Source organism: Strix aluco, chromosome 2, assembly GCF_031877795.1.
Source record: "Strix aluco isolate bStrAlu1 chromosome 2, bStrAlu1.hap1, whole genome shotgun sequence".
Classification (NCBI taxonomy): Eukaryota; Metazoa; Chordata; class Aves; order Strigiformes; family Strigidae; genus Strix; species Strix aluco.
Genome location: NC_133932.1, coordinates 136364935 through 136386316, shown reverse-complemented (window position 1 = coordinate 136386316; position 21382 = coordinate 136364935). Strand labels below are relative to the sequence as shown.

Sequence of the window (21382 nt, the reverse complement as noted above, 5' to 3'; positions counted from 1 at the left end):
AAAAAAGAGACGGAGATGATATGGATAGTTTGAGGGGTGCATAATGATGGGAATTTGGAGAAGGGGACCATGTTTAACCCTTTAAGTTTTTGATGTCACAAGACAGAAGGATAAAATATAAATTGCCAAATGCTGCCAGTTAATAACTAGCTCAGTATTCTTAATATTACTTATTTAAAAAGAAGGTTGCCTTCAGTAGTAATCCACAAATGATACTTGTTTCTTAGCTTGGTGCAGTTCTAGTTCCTGAACTGAAATCACTCCTCCTTGTGATTTAAATCTCCATGTGGTTTAAAATGAGCTCAGATTCTTAATTAAGAAATTCAGCCATTGAGTTATTTACAGAAGCAAACTGTGCAGTGCTGCATAAGCTTATGGTATTGTATAAACCCACGATAAATGGCGATTGCCTTGGAAGTGCTTGAGTGATGGGATGTTCTTTCCATAGCAAAGCTGGCCCTTGCGCTTCTTGACGTACATGTTGCTTTTAGTATATCTTGCCTTTTCTTTCAGAACCTTGATGGTAAGAGATGTTCAGCCCCATCTGTGTGCATGTTACTTCGCAGTGTGGCTAAGGCTTAACTACAGAGTAATAACTAGCATTTTATCCTCCTTGAAAAATTCACATCAGTAGCTCTTTGACAGGAGCTGAAGGCTCTTCCTTGAAAATTATGGTGTGTGGTCTGATTCGTCCACCAGCGACCAGCCTCCAGGACGCTGGAGGTTACGTGTGTGAGTCCTGAGGAAGGGTAGCAGCAGAGCATGAAAAGCTTGTGTAGGCAGAACTGCAGGTGAACGTTTGCCTTAGTTTTCTTGTTGGTCCTCTCAGTTTGAAAGCTGAGTATTTCTATTTCTCCCCTTTTGGAAGGGAAGTATTTTTGAAAAAGCAAAACAGCGGAAGGCCAAGAGAGGTGCACATTTACCAGTTTGGCTAACTAACGCTTGGGAGAGATTGCTGTGAAGGAGACAGTATGCTGCTGCTCCCAGTCCCCAGTCATCTCCTGCATGAGTTTATAATTTTTATTTAGCTTTTTTTTTCAAAAAATAAAATTTATTTACTCTTTTATTTTTAGTGGCAGTTTGGCTTTTTTAATTTTCTCCCACCCACAGATCAGGTTGCAGCTGTGGGATACTGCGGGTCAGGAACGTTTCCGTAGCCTCATTCCCAGTTACATCCGTGACTCTGCTGCTGCTGTAGTAGTTTACGATATCACAAGTAGGTATATTGCACTGGGTTTGACCTTTTTCTTATTTTTCTTGCTTGTTTGACTGATTTTGTTAGGTACGGTTGCAATTATGGGACACAGCAGGTCAAGAACGGTTCAGGAGCTTGATTCCTAGCTACATTCGTGACTCCACTGTTGCAGTTGTTGTTTATGATATCACAAGTGAGTGGGGGGAATTCTGCATTTCTAATACTCTGCCCCTTTCATCCTTTAGCCTAGCTTTGCATGTCCTATCACAGTCATCTGCTTGTTCTTCATTCTGGCATGAAAAACAAAACGTTTTCTTTTATTGTAGTCAAGTTTTTAAGCTAGCCACCTGATTGCTGCTGTTGTGATGTACAAACTGTCTTACAAATGACATCATTTTGTAACCCTTTCCTACTGCATTCTCCTGAAGCCTTGAGTTCTGGCTGGTCTTGTTGCACTTTACCCTCTTTCATCTGCTTTTTGATTGTAATATCACCTATGACTTTTGGTCTCAAACACCTGAATCATGTTCATAGATATCGGAATTCTTAAATTAGAGACTTTGCACTGATAGCTGTAGCTTGCTTCACTCCATTTACCCTCCTCCCCTCCCAAAAAATCTGGGCACGGGCTGGGGGAAAAATGCATTAACATCACATTTTCATTTCGATCAGTCACTTTCACGTTTTGCAATATGTAAAACTTACCACTAAGCCCTTATCCTTTAACAATTGCTCTTTCATTTCTTACTAAGGTATGTACATTTTTGTGAACTAAAATATTAGTGCTTTTTCAAGCCTTCTCCTTCTGTCCCTCCCCTCAGTCCAGAGACCCCTAACTTACTAGCTTTTTGTATTTATGAAGAACAGAAATTTTGTTTTAGGAGAACTAAACCTTCAGACACTTCCAGTTCTAAACCGGAATTGACTGAGAGCGATGGCCTAATTCTATACAAATGCAAAAGCGCTCATCCTTTGATTTATAAATACTAGAAGATTACAGCAGGAGTATGGGCTTTACCTAGAAAAGCTTTAATTGTCAAAAATAGCACTTTCATTTGAGCTGAAATTGCAGGTTAGCTGTGAACTTCGAAATTTTTTTTCCTGACCTCGCAAATTCAATATTACCAAGTAGTAGAGAGAAGAATTAAGACACTGGCAAGTGATCAAGTCCTGACTGTCTAGCATACAATATATTACTATGCAGTAGAAGCCATTAAAAAAAATCAATACTTGTCAAGAACTGCTGCAGAGCCCCCCCCACCCTTTTAAGTACTGCAAACTGCTTCGGCAACTCAGATGCTCTTTGTGTAGCTGACTGGGAAATGCCGAGCACCCTGGCAGCTTCTGTACAACTCATTTTTCCTTACAGGATGCAACTTTTCAAACAACATACTGTCTCAGTAGGTCAGGATAGCTTCCTAGAATTCTTATCTTGCAGCTTTTAAGGATGTATCATTAAGAAAAAGTGTCTGTGGATAGGTTAAATTTGTATTTCTGGTTCTATGCAAATAATTGGTAACTCAGTGTTCAACGATACAGGAGTTGCTAATGCACTGTTTAACCCTGAGATTTCCTAGAGAAAATCCTGAACCTAGCAAGTAAAAAGTGATTAAGCTGTACAAAATGTGTATTAAGTACTTCTGAGAAGCATTGGAACAACTCATAAGCAGAGTAGAGTGCAATATCACATTAATCCCCATTCTCTATATAGAATATTTTATGTTGAACTATAAAAAAGGGAACTGATCTAAAACGTGGTGATAAAACTTCTCATTTTTAGACGCTGTCAAAACCAAGTTATAGATCAACTCAGTTCACTCCCTGTCTTTGAATTCACCTGTAATGAAGTAGTTGCCCATTTGAAATTAATGCCAAAATTTTCATATACTTCACTGTGGGAGACTTAGGGTTTCACTTGCTGATTCTTCATCACCCTATTATGCCAATTCCAGAGAATATGAAGCTTTTATTTGAGATTTACAGATGTATTTACCAGTGATCTGTGAAGAATACCTGCAGTGATAATCCTCTCCACTGTTCTCTGCTAGATGTAAACTCGTTCCAGCAAACAACAAAATGGATTGATGATGTCAGAACGGAAAGGGGCAGTGATGTCATCATTATGCTGGTGGGAAATAAAACAGATCTAGCAGATAAGAGGTATGGAGGAATAACTCAGCTTTCAAATGTTTTTCTTAATCTGCTGCTGTTTTCTACTAGACAACTATTTTATTTTTAACACTGGTTTTTATTTTATTTTTTTCAAAATGCTCAAGCTTGTTTTGACTATGCTGGAGATGGCTGTGACTAGAGAAATCTCAATTTTACAGCTACAAGCTGCAACAGTGAATGAATAAGCTAAAATAGTTACAAATATTTGTAATAAATTTGGTCAGATAAAAATGATAGGTGCAAGTAATCGTCCCATTTGGAACGCTTCAGGGACTTTCATAAATTGGCAGACTTAAAGATTTTTATTATAAGTTGTGCATCTTCAGCTTTTGTTGCATTTGCTGCTTATTCTGGGTTTATGGTATTAATACAAATGAGTAGAGTCACAAAGCAAGAACAAAAGCACGAGATGGAAGTGTTCTGGATTTGATTGAAATCCCCGTTTCCTCAGAATGGCTTCTCCTTTGACCCTTACTTCAGATTTATAACCTTCTATTAAGACTTGTTTGCACACACGTACGTATGCCCCTCAGATACCTCATGATTTTTATTTACCAGCTCTTGAACCAAAATTTCCCCCCAGTTTTAGCAGTGGCAAACTGCTTAACGGGTGGGACACCCTGCCAGGGGCAAATGGGGAAAAATTAATTTGATAGGAGATGTTTACACTTGGTCCTCTGTGAAAACAGTTTTGTAGGCTGCAAGTTGATGATGATTGGACATTAAGATCTGTTAATTGCTTAGACATGACAGCATAGCTTCCTGGACAGGGATTTGGGGGAGTCTTAACTGGCCCACTCGGCTGTTCTGCTGGAAAGCAGAGTTCTACTTTGGGAGCCAGGTGTGCCATGGAAATCCACCTGATACAGTGAAATGGTGGTACTTGTCTGCAGCTGTGCTCAGTATGTACCATCTGTATGCGGGGGAAAAAAACATTAAATGCTTTCCAAACTGTAATGGAGCAGTCACCTCCTTGAGTCAAAGATGAAAATCTTAGTTTTCAAGGTGTTTGTCTGTTTTTTTTTCCCCTAATTCTGTGTTGTCTTCCCCAGACAAGTGTCCATCGAGGAAGGAGAAAGAAAAGCCAAAGAGCTGAATGTAATGTTCATTGAAACTAGTGCAAAAGCAGGATACAATGTAAAACAGGTGAGTAAATGTGTTGGCCGCAACTAGCCCTGAGACTACTTCTGTTAATGCACCATTGTGGGAACAGGAGTTCCCTCGACACCGAGGAGCCTTTGCAGAGGGTATCAGGGACATGGTAGTCCGTACACAGCGAGCACCGTCTCAGAGTTGAATTGTTGGCTGAGGTTCACAAGGATCACTGATGTTGCAGCAAATGACTCGGAACATCTTTCCCCTCAGAAAAGAGGGATTACTGAAGAAGCTTTGTGGGTACAGAATCATACTTTCCTAGATTCGTAATAACCCAGATTTGGTGTTTAGGTTGAAGGGATTAAGGCATGAGCCAAAAAGTTGGGGAAACACAGGTTTGAGGATGCTTTCTGGTACCGATTTAGTGAAAGACTGTGGACAAACCAGTCAAGGAAGAACATGATGGCTTAAAATGCTTCCACTGTACAATGAGACAGTGTAAACTGGTGTTCCCACTCTCTTGGAAGGCACTGAAAGTGTGAGCACTTGGACAGCCGAAGCTATTTATTTCTGGTAGATGATGAGTTGCTTTTGAGTTGGGGAAAGTAGTGAAATGTCTTTTGAGCTGATGCAACTGCAACAAAATTAGGTTTTATGTTGTGAGATGAGCTGCGGCTCTTTACATTCTGACCTGCTAGATGAAGTTTTAGCACTTGTGTTAATGATGATAAATCACTTGGCAAACAGTGAACTGGTGAAAGTAGTAAACACCACAGAACTGATCTGGTGTTTACAAGAAAGAGATTTTGTTTGAGCTTATTAGTTATGTAAGCAAATATGCTTACTAGCAGATCATGAATAAAGAGCTAGAGCCGTGCATCCCTACTCAGTGCATAATGGGATATTGCTTTTTCATCGATCCAGCAATTTCTCATATGGAGTCACGATTACTAAAGCATTTGGAAGCTGGTCTTATGGTAGGAGGAAATGCAGCAGTGCAAGACGTAGAAGACATTTGTTCTTGGGTGTCTCCACAGAGCAAACGTATGCGTACACGTGTGTGTAATCACATGTATATTTTATAGATGTAGTTACACAAATAGTTTGTATGTGGAATTCAACTGGGAGTTGCTAAAACAGGGTTATAAATTACTCTGTATGTTACAGACAGGACTAAAGGCTCTGTTACTAAAATGTACCTTGTCTTTGTGTATTAGTAGCAAAATTATTCCCTATATAATGGAATAATTAGACATGTTAACTTAGCACTGCGTTCCAGCGCATTAGCAAGCATGAAAGTGTCTGGTTCCAGGGGCCACCAATTATCCTGCCACAACACAGAGACTGGCTTGTAATTAATGCTTGGATTCTGTGCTGGAATCCTTAATGTTTACTTAGTCTAGGGGCTGCGCACTTGAGAGCAGTTGCCTCGCTGAGAGGAATGATGATGATGATGGAGCTCTATACTCCCTCTTTCCTTGAGGGAGCTGCTGTGCAGCTGACACGTTTCCAGAAGTCTGTGTCCCAGCCTGTAAGGTAGCTTGTGGCTTTCGAGGCCAGTTGGAGCCCTGATGATTTGGGATGTAAGTAGGAAAATCTCATACAGTACACCTGTAGTCCATTTTGGCATAAGATACTGTTGTTTAATAAAACATGTGCTTTGTAAAGCCACCACAGCCTTTGTCGTTAAGGATGGTGGCTCCATTTAATACGTTATGAAGGAACAAACTTTGCCTTTTTGTATTTTATGCTGAAGTCGTTCAGGGATTGTACTAATGAGCTTGTCGGAGTGTAAAGCCATTTTTGTAGCTGTAGCCTCACTTGCACACTCTCTAGAGAAAATTCTTAGTTGTATAGTAGAGGTCTAGACAAATTATACCTCTGATTTTAATTGCCAGGTTACATGCTGTAAGACTACATGCTGTAAGACTGTGAGAAAATAGGTTTAGTAATTCAGCTCCAGAAAAAAAAAGTGGGGGTGGGAACCTGGGGGCTAGTTCCCTTGGTATTAAATACAATATTTGGTGTTCTGAGATGTAATTGTTGTTCTTCACTAGCATTAATAAACAGTAATATCTAAAAAACTTGGGGCTGTTACATAGCACTTCATCGTAATCTGAGTGGGTACTTCATGAAGTCTTGTCAGAACTGGAAAAGAGGACAGATTTTAAGGGACTTCACTTTGTTCTGATACTTTACACACAGAATGGTTATTCGAAAAGAACTGAAAATGGATTTTTCTTCTGAGTTTTGATCCTTCTGTTGCAGGCATGGACTGGGATTTTCACGAACTTCAAAGCTATTCTATATATTTGAAACTCTCATTTTTTATTAGTCTAGTAAGTAGTTGTTGAAACAATCCTCAAAGGATAAGACTTTTAATACTACTATTTATCTAGTTCTCTGTTTCCTTGCAGCTTCTCTATTGAATGATATGAATTTATTGTACTATGTTGTCAGTATATTCTTCCACAATGAAATGGGAAAGCATATGGGTACAACTGCAGAACAGATACCCTTCCATAGCCTGTATAAAATCTTTCTTTAATAAGCTGAATGCAAATTTGACCTTCTCATAACTGATAACCTCTACCTGTAATATATTCTGATTCTGCAGAATAATTACTGTCCGAGTTAATTTTCATTCAGGATTTTTAATTCAAGTGTCAAATTATTTTAGATACAAAGTCGACATTTTGACTACATATAATGAAACACACTTATGTAAAAAATTAAGATCACCTAGTGCCAGATATGAAATATTAATGTAAAGGTGAATCTTAGACTAGTGGCAAGTCATTGGTTGGTCCACGAGGGTTTAGGTTCAGATTTAGCAATTAGCAGTATCAGAGCTACATGGGTATGACTGTAATGTGTAGATTAGGGAATATGAACTGTTTTGTTTTGTTGGGTTTTTTTTCCTTCCATGCAAAACTCTTGCCTGCTGGTATTAAACCTTCTCAGGTTGTCCGTGCGTCGCTTGGCAGCCTGTCTGGGCAGTCCAGAAGAGCTGACAAAACGCTGTTTTTTCCCTGCTGTCCTCTCTTCCCCACACAAAACCCATCTCCTGGATCTAAATCCTGTGCTCTGGGTTAAAGGTAGGGAATGGCACAAGTTAACGTGGAAGAAGACTTGGGATGAAGTTGAACCCTCAGTCTTCCATCACTGGCTTCTTCCAATTTCCATCCCCTTCTCAGAATCCCAGAATCGTCTCAGTTGGAAAAGCCCTTGAAGCTCCTCCAGTCCAACCATGAACCTCACCCTGACCGTTCCCAACTCCACCAGATCCCTCAGCGCTGGGTCAACCCGACTCTTCAACCCCTCCAGGGATGGGGACTCCCCCCCTGCCCTGGGCAGCCCATTCCAACGCCCAACAACCCCTTCTGCAAAGAAATACTTCCTAATTTTCAGTCTAACCCTTCTCATGAAGGTTTTGGGTTCTGTGTGGTGTCGGATGTAGACATCTTGATGTTATCAATTCCAGGGTGAGCTCTGTTTTTCTTAACACCTCATGTATAGCCCACTGGCTTCCTTGTGTTCTTTCATCCTGTCTTTCAGGTCAGAGATGTTAATTCCAGTGTTACTTGTGTGCAGGCAAGTCCTGGAGATGTGTCTTGCAGCCCAGCTGCCCTCACTGCCCCAGATCTGGCTGCCAGGAAGAGTTAGCAGGCGTAGAGCTGGCTGTTCACGCAGCTCAGGGGATGCCTTGGGGCACTAGCCAGTACACAAACCTCATCCCAGTCTCGGTCAGATGTTGAAGAATAATGTCACCTCCCAGGTGGTGAATCTTGGTGCTATTTATGTTGGCCCAAGCACTAGGGTTCTCCAAGGGATGCTTGTCCACAAGGTTTCAGAAGCAGCGTTTGCCCCATTAAGGTTATAGAAGAAGCTTAATTTCTTGTCCTGCTTGGGAAGAGTAACAGCTAAGACTTTTTTTTGGCCATGTCACTCATTTGATAGCCATCAGTGGGAAGCCATGGTACTTTTGACTTTGTGTGCTACTTTTAGCTTCTTGTTCATCCTTTTCTGCTGGAAGGCAGCACTGATAAGAGGAAAGGACACTGTCTTCACCACTGTGCTCACTGTAGCTTTCCTACAAATCCAGAGTGCCTGGCTTTGTAGTGTAACTCCAGAAGGTGAGTTGCACCAGACTTCAAACAGCCTGTATTTCAATGCCAGGATCTTCTCCCAACAAAGCGATGGAGGGGATCGTACTGCTGAGTGGTGCTTTTTTTTTTTTTTTTCTGTTCCCCTGTGACATGAAAGGAGACAGCTCAGAAGATGACACCTCAGCTAACATAGTACTGGGGACTGAGGTGGAAGTGAGTAACCTGGGGCTTGGTTTAGAGGCTCAGGGGTGGATCTCCACGTAGCCACTGCAGAGAAGTACAGAGGATTTGTAGCCTGTGTACGTGCTGACTGAAACCTGGACACAGCAGGCTTTCATTTTATGACTTCTGTGGCATTTCTTTTCCCCCAAGACTGATCTGATGAGCTGCTGGGGCGAGCCTCATCTCTTGTAGTTGTACACTGTCAAACTAGATTGTAATGTACAGCTGCTGTGCACTGCTGGATCTGTTAAGGTAGGGCTGTCTCCAGGGTCCTAGACACTTGCTGTTCCTTCTGGCTTTGGGGAGAAGATGTTGAAGGAAGAATGGCTGGATGATATTGCAGAGTTAAAATGGTGATAGTATTGTTCTGGGATTAAATTGAGGCAATAGAGGGAAAAAAATTGGCTTTTGGATCCTGCAAGTTTCAGCAAAGACGGATTGTCAGGGGAGCTTTAAGACTGAGGAGAGAAGCAGATAACTTCAGTTAATGCAGAGAATCGTAGTCTTTAATTCATTTTATTTGTCAGCCCTGAATAAGCTTTAAAAGACTCTGAGATTCATGCTCTAACTCGGCAGTCTGTATTTCAGGGAATCTTATTGTTAGTCTGTGGACTTCATGCCCAGAATATGTCAGGGTTCATTTTGCTGTCTTGTAGAAAGAGAGGGGAGGGAGACCCCCGAAGACCTCCTTACAGCAGTACCTGGCACGCTTTACATTTGCTCTCAGAGCCACGGACTGAATATGGTATTTGGCAGAAAAACTTTCTCACGGCAGCAGCTAAAGGACCGTGGCCCTTGGAATAGCCCTGTTTTCACAGAGCTGGCTGCATCTAGCAGCTTGGCTCTGTCCCTGTCTTTTGATTTTTGTCTATCTGATGGGCAAGAATTATTCTTTGAGTCGCACTGCTCTCCTCGGAGAATGAGAATTAGGAAAACATTTTTGTTTGCTTTGCATCAGGGAACAGGTTTCTTGCCTGGCTTTTCCATCTGGACAGTGATCCTCCTGTCCTTTCCATATTGCTGCAGGGGTGTTACAGTGAAAACTGTTTTATGCCTACAGTCGTTTGTGACATTGATCTGTTGGGGATTTATTGGCTAGGGTAGTAGGAAAGGCACAGTTTGGCAAATGAGTTGAAACTAATGGCAAGAGATGAGGGGTTTGGGTGTTTTTTCAGTGTTTAATCAGGAAGGAGATTGCAGGGTTGAATGCTGAAAGAGACTCTGTGTGGCTCTTAGACTTTCACACAGCTGCGTTTAACTCCTGCCTTGGAAAAAAAGTCCTGAATACATGTGTTTTCATACACACGCACACACATGCACAAATATTTAGACATATATGTGTGTGTATATATACACTATATTATATATATTCATGTATATATATAATATATATACGTGCAACTCCCTGTGACGTTTTTCAGTGAGTTAAGACTGCTGGCTTGGGTCCTGAAGGCACTGCAAAGCGGTAAGGTCCCTGCATAGAAAGCTGCTTTCTAACCATCATGAAGTTCCCCTAATTGGATTTGTTCACATATGCTGTGGCTGATAAGCAGAAGGTTAATAAGAAAGAAAGTTGATTTTCTTAGTTGCCAAATTCCTTTTTTTTAGTCAAATAATTTAGGGGAGAAATACCGCTAAAGGCAGAATTTTATTCCTGGTCTTAATGTAAAGAAAGGATTACTGTATTTTAAGCACTTAGCCTTTCTGTCAGCAGCTTGGTTTAAATGCAGTAATTCCAGCTGGTTCTCAGCAGCTGAGGTTTTTTTAAGACTCTCCACCCCTCCCCTCTGTAAACTGCATCCCTCCCTTTCTACGTATTGTACGACGGGGAAGTAAATAGCAATGCCACAGTTTAAAACAAATTTTTTTGGTAATGCTGCTCCCACGTAGGATCTCAAAGTGCATGACATCAGCAAAGAGCTGTACGAGATGATGCGTTTCCTTCTTTCTGTCAGAGCAAAGATGTCAAGCAAGCGACCTAATTTAGGCACAATCTGGTAGGATTGCGCCAACCTCTGTTGCATATCCATCCTTAAAACTGATGAGAGGGATTTTTTTTTTCTCCCCCAAACCTTCTGTGTTAAGAACTGGGTCAAAATTACTCTTTAAGACTGCAGTATATGAGCAAAAAAAAAAAAAAAGCAGTGTACTGGTGGGACAGATTAGCTAATTTGCTCTGTTCTCTGCCTCTAATGTATTATTTGCATATCAGGAGGGAAGTGTGTGTTGGAGGGGCGAGAGGTTTAACAGATCTCCCCCTGCAGAGCTAATAGGGATAGATGCAGCTATGAAGCAATGTGCTAGAGAGGAGCAGAGTTTACCATATCAGCTGTTTATGCATTGACAACATACCAGTACGCTTCTGAAAGCATAACTGTAGATGGTATTTGAATATTTTGCAATGCAGTCTGGTGGCTGTCCAGTAATCCTTTTTTCTTCTTTTTCCCAGAAGTCACAAAGCTGATTCTTTCATAAAATTAAAGTTGAGATCCATTAATCAACTGGTGAAAGTTCACTGAGTATTGAACATTTTGAAAGTAGAAGTAATTTTAGGGACAAAGCCCAGTAAAGGAGGAGTCACAACCTTCCGTACCCAAATGTGATCGAGTCAGGAAGTTTATTGAAGACTGTTAAAGGCAAAGAAAGCCTTGAGACTGCAAAGCGCTTGTGAATTCAAATACAGTATTAAAACTTTAAGGCTTCCAGAGGAAGATGAGATTGAATGTCAGTTACTTCCTTGATCCTCTCCCAGAGGCAAAAAAAACCTTAAGAATAGTCTAGTGCTATACTGAGTGAAAGAAAAGCCTTTTGAAAAGTAACAAAGCTAAGATGGTTGGCAGTGCTGTCCTCTTATCTGATTGGAATGGCAAGGAAAAATAATGCTGACCATGAGGATATGATGAAAGATTCCTCTGAAAGTCTGCAGCTTCTTTCTTCACCCCTATTTCATTCTTATAAGCTAAAAGTGCTCATGTCTGACTAGTTTTAAAATGTTTGAAAAATCATAGTCACGTTGCTTTTTCAAGCAGAATTAAGAGTGGTGGTGAGATGAGGCAAGCAGATACAGTAAGAAGAAGTGGTGAGCTCGATTGATAGGACTCTTTTTGTACAAGGATTGCAATTAGATCAATGTTTAGCTTCTCCCTGTGTCAAAATTATCTCAATTTGACCAGGAGCTCTCTCTTACCTTTATACATTTGGGTGGGTGTGCATTCCTGCTGTCTGTTTGGTGTCGGTGGCTAGAACAGTTTAGCGTCTGGAATTTTGACATGATCTTTCTTTCTTTGTTGTTGGCATGTGATAATTTGTCTGAACTTTTCAACGAGGCTGGGAGGCTCAGGATAGGGGTAGAGGATAATAGAAGCTTAGAGGGGCATACGAAGCTTTTTTGCTTGGAAATTTTTGGCTAAAATCACTGAGCTACAGCAAGAACTGACTTCCCAGACCCATATCCTTGTCTCAGTCCAGATTTTGGTGTATGCCCACAAAGTGGTGTTGCTGTTGGTGAAAAAGGGGTGAGGATGCTGGTTTGTAGAGTGGTTATGAGGGAGATGATGGGAATGGCGAAGGAAAGCAGCTTTGCCTTTTTTTACCTGTCCGTTTTGTCCTCTCCTCACATAGCAGTCTCTTTAGTCAGGAACAAACAGTGGTGACAGCAGAGGTCAGACACCAACGAGCACCGTGTGTTTGTACTCCTGCCCTGCAACGGTCACAGCTGCACCTGACAAACCTGGGGGCTTGTTCCTGTGTAGCTTGGAGGTGTCTTAATGTTTTCCCAGCATCATTTGGACACTCAGGGCCAAATTTCAAAAGCACTTGAGCCCCTGAAGCTGTTCAGGGACCTACATTCATAATATAAACAGACTGACAGCAGCATGGCTCAATTTTCTGTGGAAAGTGGGTCACTGGGAATAAGAGGTTTAGTTTTGTGTCATTTGAGGAGAGGACTGAAATAATGTGCAATGATGTCAATTTAACACATGAAGGCTGATGTCAGACTTGCACCAGGCCTTCTGGGACTCACGAGCCACTCTCGGGCATGCGGTGGGGTGATTTTAACACACTGATGGATGGAGATGTAGAGAGCTTGGAAACAGCTCGTGTCCTGGATGCTTGAGAATGTGCGGGCAAGAAGTATGTTGTAGCAACAAAGTCTGTAACGGTGTAAAAATATTAATGCAGTGTATGTCAGATGTTTATATGTGGGTGTGTGCTGAGCACATCAGCATGGGATCAGAACTCTGCTAGGGCTGTTCTTCAAAGGTAAGAAACAATTAGGTAGTCATTTGATAACGCTGATGAATAGGAAAGATGCTCTTTATCCTTGTGTCCATCTGGTCTGACCTGTCCTCCTGCGCGCACACTTGCTGAGGCACGTGAAAAAGAAAATGTTACTGTTGAAAATTGTGTGGTTCCTACCCACTGAATATGGCAGCTTCTCAGAAAAATCACCCTCAGCTGAAGGTCAGTCCTTCACTGTGCTGTTCCTGTGCAGGAGGAGACAAGCTATTGTGAGCTCAGGAAATTAAAGTGAATTGTCACGCTTTGATAGCGGGCAAATGTGTAGGCTCCTTACCCAGAGGGCTGGGGAGAAGCTGGGAACCACAAATCTGAGCCTCAGGGGCAAAGGTAGGAAATGCAGGAGGGGGAATTGGTTCCATTCAGTCTTAGCTCTCAGCCTCCTTTCAGTGGAATAAAACTATGAAGAGACTTCAGAGCTAAGGAAACGGGAGACAGCCTTCAAGTGAGAGGTAGAACTACTGTTTTGGGTTTGCAAGTGCACTTGACTCATGTTCCTTTTCTGTGTTTTATACCCTGAGTGTGGACATACCATAACAGTGGAGTTGGGTACCAAAACTTGAGAGCGCTCAGAAAAGGATTGGGCAGATTACTGAAAGAAAGAGCCTTTGTCTGGTTCCTGGGGAACCTGAGCCACAGATATGTGGAGCCTGGAAGAAGATGCTCCTTTTGTGACGCTCTTCTGTGTGTGCCAGCTTGGCCAATATTGGTGACAGACACATCCTGGATGATGTGTTTGACTTTATCAGCATGTCCATGCTTCTGGGTAACTAATACTTTGTGGAGCTGCGAAGGTCAAGTTCCCACCTGACGTGGGGAAGTTGTTGGAGTCTGTGGACATCAGTGGCAGATGTGAGGTGGAAATGCTGGTTTCCAAACAGAGCATATTTGCAGAGAAGGTGATAGAAGGTTTGCTGCTTGTAGCCGGTAACATTTGATCTTCAATAACAACAAAAATGTGGTTTGCCATTTCCTAAGAATAAAGGTTATATTTGGTGTCAGGCTTTTTGGTGTAAGCAGTGTAAATAGTGGCGAAGGATGTATTGAATCATTGTTTGAACTGTATCAACTGGGGTGCACTCGTTAAAGTAAGATTGTTTTGATCTGTTCCCTGTGTGGTTTTTTTGCAGCTTTTCCGACGCGTGGCAGCTGCCTTGCCTGGAATGGAAAGCACACAAGACAAAAGTAGAGAAGACAGTATCCTTTATGCGCCTGTGCTGCAATGTGGTGGTGGCAAAGCGCTGCCAGGCGTTACCGTGGACGAGGAAGATGCAGGCCCTGAATAATAAGGGTGAAGGAGGAGGGAATGTTATTTCTCCTGCAGCCCTCGGTCAGCTTACGGACATCCCAAAAAGAGGCCTGAGAGGGGGAATAGGGGCAAGTAACCTTTGAGCTTAAAATACTGAGGGAGAAGGTTTGGTGGGAGAAAAGGCTGGGACTAGGGGTGTTAAGGGTGGAGGCCTCTCCTGTAAATCAGGGGAAGTAGGGATGCTTAGGGCTATGAGGTAGTATAGAAGTGAGGACAACTGAGTGAAAGCTGGAGGGGAGGACAGTGGGAAGGTGCAGAAGGGTGCAAACAGATCCAGAAAGATTCTTTGCTTGGTGTTTGAGCGGGTTGGGTGTGGGGAGGGAGGGGGAGACTATGAAGTTGGGAGAAAACAGCTGCAGTGAGGTCTGAAAAAAAAGGTTTCTGGCTCTTGCAGAGCAGATGCTCTGATCTGACTTGCTGAATCACAGAATAAGCTGTGTTGGGAGGGGCTCTGTAGGTGCCTTTTGCAGCCCTGCTGCTCAAAGCAGGGCTAACTCCAAAATCAGGCCAGTTTCTCAGGGTCACATTCAGGGAAACTTCAGCCATCTCTGAGAGTGGAGATCCCGTAAGCTCCCAGGGCAGCTGGTTGCAGGGCTTGACCCCAGACAGCTCTGAACAGTCACCGGTGTGCTGCGAGGGAGGAGAAGACAACTGAAGGGATCAGCCTCGGGGAAGGGAAAGGAGGTGGCATGAGGGATGGAAAAAGGATAAAATTTGTGCGTGACAAGCAATATGGCTAAATCTGAATTCCTGACCTGGCCAGCTGGGTGTGTTCGGGGAGGGCAGTTAAGGTCGTGTAGGTTCCTTTGTGGGTGGCTTGTGACAAAAGTGTGGGTGTGGTTGTGGTTCAGCGTAGCTCGGAAGGTGGAAAGTTCTGTGATAACTGAGCCACTTCTTACAATCTCACCAGACTACCCATTTCTGCTTGGATTAGAGAGGAAAGGTGATGCAGAAGGTGGAGAGAGGGCTGCCTGCCTCTGCCTGCAAGCGTGCAGGACGGGGAGGGAATGGAGAAAGAGTAGGGGAAATCCTGGTGGGCACTTTCAGGTGGGAGCAAAGAGGGGTTGCACTGTGTCTTGACTGAAAGAGTTGCTGAGATGCTAGAAGTGGGTGAGCTTTTTTGAGTGGAAGAACTTTTTTCAGGGCTGTCTGTTTTATTTGCAGCAGGGATCACGTAGCTGGCAGCTGGTAAATCGAGGAGAAATGGTGTTTTGAGGGAAGGATGCGGCAGGAACTGTAGGAGGGGGACAAGAATGCTGAAATCATCTCCTGTAGAGCATCTTGCCGCATAGGGGAAAGGGGGATTTGAGAAACTGTGGGTTGCAGCTGCTAAGGCACAAGCTTTGTGCGATGCAAACTTGATTGATCAAAAATATTTCATTATGCAAGTCACCAAAAGGTTAATGAGCACCCATCTTTATTAATGAGGATGGTGGTAGCATGCACAGGCAGTGGGTGGTGGGCCTGTGGTTTCCCTATCAGGGAGTTTGATCACTGGTCTCTAAATGGGAGTGCAATAAGGGCACTTGGAATTTGACTTCCTGCAGACTGCAGATAGCAGAAATGGAATACGATTGTCTCCCAGACAGCTGCACTGGGATTATTGGGTGGGGGGCATTTTCTGTAGGCTTTTTATGCAGAACGTTGTGGGTTCAGAGATCTTGAACTGCTCGTGCTCGGTGATGAAGCTGCCAAAGCTCATTTCGAGCATCTCTGACTTAAATAGGTATCGAGGTTCAGGGCAGCAAGTTCTCCAGCGACCTCACGTTCTTGTCGGAGATCAGCTGTCGCTGCGGGGTGAGTTCAGGGAGGGGTTTTGTTGGCTGACACTGGGGTGAGCAAAGCAGTTTAACTAGAGGAAGGGTGGATGGGAGAGTTCAGGATGGCACGTACGGAGCATCAGAGCTGGGGGCGGTGTAGGTACTCAGTGATGGGCACAGCGTGAGAAGGAACAGGCTAGAATATGCTGCCAGCTGTATTCAAACTCAGACAGGCTCCTCTGTCTGCCCCCAAACTGCGTGGGGACAGCGACAGGAGCCTCCGGTTGGCCGTGGAGAGGAGCAGGAGTTGGAGGAGGAAGTGAGCTGTCCTTCCGTGGGTTCCTCCAGGCTCCTACCATCTCCAGGGCTTCGTTCTTTGAGCCCCTCCTGGGTGCCCAGCAGCTGGAGGTGCTGGAAGACCCAACCTAATGTTGATTTGAAACTGGGGGTATCCAAGCTGTTACTGGTCCCCTCTGGAAACAGTGATTAGACCCTTCAGCGTACACATCTTTAATTTAGCAGTTGCTTTAGAACAAGAAGAGATCACTGGGGAAGAGCAGACTCTGGTCAGAGATGGATATTTGGGGTCTGACACCGTTTCTGCTACCTCCTTAGGAAGGTGTCAATGCCAGGGCAAGAGGGGCTGCTGAGAAACCTGTACCTTGACTTTGGTTTGAAGCTGGTCTTTTCGAGAGCTTTCGAAAATATTTTTCAAGTATTTCAAGTGGGAAATACTGAACCAAAAATCTAAATCCTGCCCCACCTGTGCTGGTCGGGAAATAGAATTGGATATCTGTTTGCCTTAACTTATTTCTTCCAGTGATTGACATAAAACTGGAAAAGCCTCAAGAGCAGCCTGTCAGTGAAGGAGGCTGTTCCTGCTAATACCATGTGGCTTCTACCTTTCTCCAGAACATCACTGCTTTCCCTCCCTTTACTCTTCATTGACTGCAGTGTGAATATTGGCTTGAACCTTCCCCTTTCAGTAATAACGTATTGCAGTTCATCATCGCTGGCTGTCTCGTGGAGATGATCTATTAGCTTCACAAGCACACACACACACAAAGAAAATGTCAGTGTCTTCATTATTTATAAGAAAAAATAAAGCCAAAATATTCCAGCATATTCTAGTTATAACTTTAAAAAAAAATAGGTACAATTTCTTAATATTTGTTCCTTTTTTAATATGTTATGATATTGCACTTTGAAATGATGGAAACTGAGTAAGTTTTGAATTGGACTTAGACGAGATGTATGTGCAGAAGAATGCTTGCAAATCTTACCCATTTGATTTCTCTAACAAACTGGAAATGACTAGACAGCAGTCAGAAACGCAAGCGGAGGTGGCATATGCCGAGGGTTAAATGCTTATCCTTACAATAATGGAAAAAAAAAAAAATAATAAACCCAAGCTCTTAATCTTTTGAGCAGAGATAGTCTGACTGGTTTTCAAACCCCCAAACGTTTTTGGAAACCAACCTTAGCGGGGGTTTTGACACCATGAAAGGCTACTGGAATTTTTTAGTTCTTGCAGAGGCAACGTGAACACATTTCCAAGAAAGCAAACCCAGAAATACAAAGTGTCTTTCTGAACGGGATGAATGGCTTCTGGAGGATTTGGGGGGGAAGGAAAGGGTGGATGTGCATTAGCAAAACACTTGCAGGAAACAGGGAAATACGTTTTGAGTGCAAGATGAGTTTTAAGAGCATTTTTTTTTCCCTTTTATGTAGAACACGAACAAAGTAAATCATTATTGCCTGAGAGATGGGAACGTAAAGTTTCAGCTGTTTGGAGGAGAAAGCGGTTTGCTTCTTTTTTTTTAGGGGAAATAATTAGGTGAATTCAGGACTGGCACTTAAAACCTGCCGAAGCAGATTGAAACCTTTTTAAAACTTCAAACCAGAAAGAGGAAAGAGCAGCTGGATTACCCGGAGGAAATGCCGAGCTCACGGGCCGGTTCACGGCTGGGGGAGAGGGGGCGGCAGAAGGGGGAATCGCACCCGCTTGTCCGTAGCGTGGTCGTAGGTCGACTGGGGAAGGGGGTGTCTACTTTGATCATGCAGAAATCTAGTTGAGAGATCTTAGATGGAAAGGAGGGGAGTTTAATAGGATGGAAACCAACTTATGATTATGCAGATTTATGCCTTTATTTTTTAGCATTTTTTTTTTATGTTCAGTCTTCCAAGTCTAGTTTGGTTCACTAGAGCTGTATAGTTTGGTTAAATAACTAGTAATTTAGTTTTCTATTTAACTAGGCTTACAATTAACCATTTTTCTTCGATATTTATTTCTTTGCTTAATTTTTTTTTACTATTTTCAGTAATTATTTTTCATTTTGTTTTGCTGAGGAATCCGTTTAGAGCTTTGCTGATGTTGCGAGATGTAGCTACCTGAGAAACACGGAATCGAACACACTAGAAGTGCACCCTTTTAATCTTTACTAGTCATTGTGAAGTTGCTGTGTAAGTTAATAAACACAATTGTAAATACATTGTTTGCTGGGCGAATATGGCTGAGTTACAGTGCAGGAAGGAATTCTTGAGTCTGTGTTGCGATTGCTACTTAACAATTGCAAGCAAATATTCAGGCTCCTCCTTTGTTCTCTTCTGCCCCTCTACCATCTAAAATAACCAACGGGGGAAGAGAAGGGAATCGTCCTCACCACCACTTTCACCAGGAAACGGGCATAAAAAATTTGGAATTCTTCATTCCTGAAATGAATGCTAGACTCGTGCCCTGCCCTGGGTTTATAGCAACTCTGCACAACAATAATTTAAAGGCAGAATGAGATGTAAAGTGCTTTTATAATGCAATATTAAAGGCGAGTTTTTTTGACGTGGCATGTCTTGAAATAAACATCAATGATATGTGACAAAGGATCATTCTTTATTTAAAAGAAACTCTTGGGGGGAAGGAAACCTGGCTGCTTTTCCTGTATTGTACTGTTCTTAACTGTGCAAAAATGGTTCATCTTGCTGCTTTTTCATTTAGGTTTATTTTTTTTTTCCCCCTTTGGCTCTTCATGCAGCTTATGTTGGTCATCATTTGGCTGTTTTCCACAAGCACATACTTTTTTTTGGGTTTTTTTTTTTTGCTTCTGATATAACCAAACCCCTATGTTTCCCATAGTTACAAGCTTTAAGCACTGGATTTGCAAGGAGCTGGCTTAGCACGGACGGGTTGTCGAGAGCGGCTGCGTGTCTGGGAGCGGGTTTGTTTGAGGTGCCCGTTATAATTTGCTCTAAAGAAAAAGGTCTAGAAAGAAGTGTGCCCACGAGTTCTGTGTTCCACACAGCCCTGTGGCTGCAGGAACAAGGACGAGTTGTCCATTATTTGGTGTTTATCCCCCAGGAGGGCCCTGAGGTCTGCTCAGGACAGCCAGGTATCTTTAACGTATGTCCCAGCTGATCGTCAGTGCTTAACGTGACTGCAGGTTTCAATCCTGTCCCAATCCCAGTTTTCCAGAGAAAAGACACTTCCAAAGTGAGCACAGGAGCAACACAGTCTATAATTTGATTTTTTTTTTTGCACCATAATTCCTTGCGCCATCAGTCTTATCAGGTTTTTTGGTTTTAATTTTATTTTGCTCCATTGACATGGCCAGTAGAACCACGGGAACAGACTTTTTTAATGGTGATTTTTGTAAACAGTGAAGGTTTCTGCTCTGTTTCTTTTCTCCTCCCCACTCTGGCTTGATTGTTGTACAGTACATTATGCAGCTATTCCATTACTCACTTTTTGTCTTGATACAAGTAGTTGAAGAAATTGTATAAGGGGAAAAAGGTTCCTTTTCTTCATGTTGGAATGTCACTGGTACCTCAGCTCTGTTTGATAATATGAAACAACAACAACAACAACAAAAATTCCTTAGCGCTTGAACTAAATAAATACCTGTCTCATTGGAAAGCTCTGGGTCTCTTCTCTAAGTATGTCTATCAGAACGCAGGGTCGTGGGGGTGCAGGGCGTCCGGCTGCTGCTCCTCGCTCGTGCTTTTCGGGTTTGAAGTGCTGCAGGAGGCTTTTTTTTTTTTTTTTTTAAGGGCAAAAAAATAAGCTTTTGTGTTTTTCGGAGGAGAGATGGTGGAGTTGTGTGCTTACAGTCCCTGTGGTTCTCTATGGTGTCTCTGCGATTGTTTCCAGCGTGATACCGAGGATGGGTACCTGTACTGTGCCTTCCCCCTCTCGAAATCCAACGTTTCCTCCCTTCCCTTTCGCAAAGGTGATTCGGGCGCGTTGCGTGGCCTCGCTGCTGGCGTCTTCGGCTTCCCTGGGTACCCGCTCTGTGATCCCACCGGGCGCAGGTGGACCAGCCCTGCCTACCTCGAGGGAGGATCCTCCTTGAGCCCCCACTTGTGCAGACGAGGGCTGCAGGGACGGGTTGGTGAGTACCAGTAACAGATGCTCTTTGATGGAGTTATTCTGGGGGGGTTTAGTGTGGAGAAGAGGAGGCTGAGGGGAGACCTCATGGCCCTCTGCAACTCCCTGAAAGGAGGGTGCAGAGAGGGGGGATGAGTCTCTTGAGCCAAGGAACCAGCGGCAGGCCAAGAGGGAATGGCCTCAAGCTGCGCCAGGGCAGGGTCAGACTGGCTCTTAGGAAGGATTTCTTTGCAGAAGGGGTTGTTGGGCGTTGGAATGGGCTGCCCAGGGCAGGGGGGGAGTCCCCATCCCTGGAGGGGTTGAAGAGTCGGGCTGACCCAGCGCTGAGGGATCTGGTGGAGTTGGGAACGGTCAGGGTGAGGTTCATGGTTGGACTGGAGGAGCTTCAAGGGCTTTTCCAACCCAGATGATTCTGGGGAAATGAACTGGGGTTGGTCCAGTAACAACCAGCAGCCTGACCTCTGTCGCTTGGTTAAGCTCTTGGATGTTAAAAGGACCGTCGAGAAATCGGTCGTGAAATTTGACAAGTGAGAAACTTGGACGTGGACTTGTAGCTGTGGAAATGCGCTGGAATTAGTGATTGGGGGGGGGGGGGGGGGGGATGACACAGGTCACCAGAGAAGGCTTTTGTCACTGGGGGGAGCTTCTGTTCCTTGTACCCGGCACCTCCAGGTCCTGCCCTGGATGGGGGCATCTGAAAATAACACATTCCCCTCTTAAAAGCGAGTTTAGAGTAGATCTGTTGGAAGGAGCTGAGTTTAAACGTAAGCTGGTGTTGTCTCCCGGGTAGCGCTAAAGCATGAGGGTCTCGATTCCCCCTTCCTGCTCCCTGTTACTGCTGAA

At 43.4% G+C, this 21382-nt stretch overlaps 1 protein-coding gene across 2 annotated transcripts in view; it reads left to right on the top strand.

Annotated features, from left to right (window-relative positions):
* The window catches only part of RAB6A (RAB6A, member RAS oncogene family), a 65761-nt gene extending 45693 nt beyond the window's left edge, over positions 1-20068 (top strand). Inside the window, exons 4-8 of one of the 2 annotated variants that reach the window (XM_074816534.1) lie at positions 1283-1388; positions 3244-3355; positions 4420-4513; positions 14223-14289; positions 16982-20068. In XM_074816534.1, the coding sequence (XP_074672635.1) occupies positions 1283-1388; positions 3244-3355; positions 4420-4513; positions 14223-14289; positions 16982-17046 (444 nt within the window). In that variant the 3' untranslated portion in view covers positions 17047-20068. Of the gene's footprint in view, positions 1-1110; positions 1217-1282; positions 1389-3243; positions 3356-4419; positions 4514-14222; positions 14290-16981 lie in introns of both variants that reach the window. The other variant, XM_074816535.1, reaches the window with a different exon arrangement.
* Positions 20069-21382: the final 1314 nt, after the last annotated feature.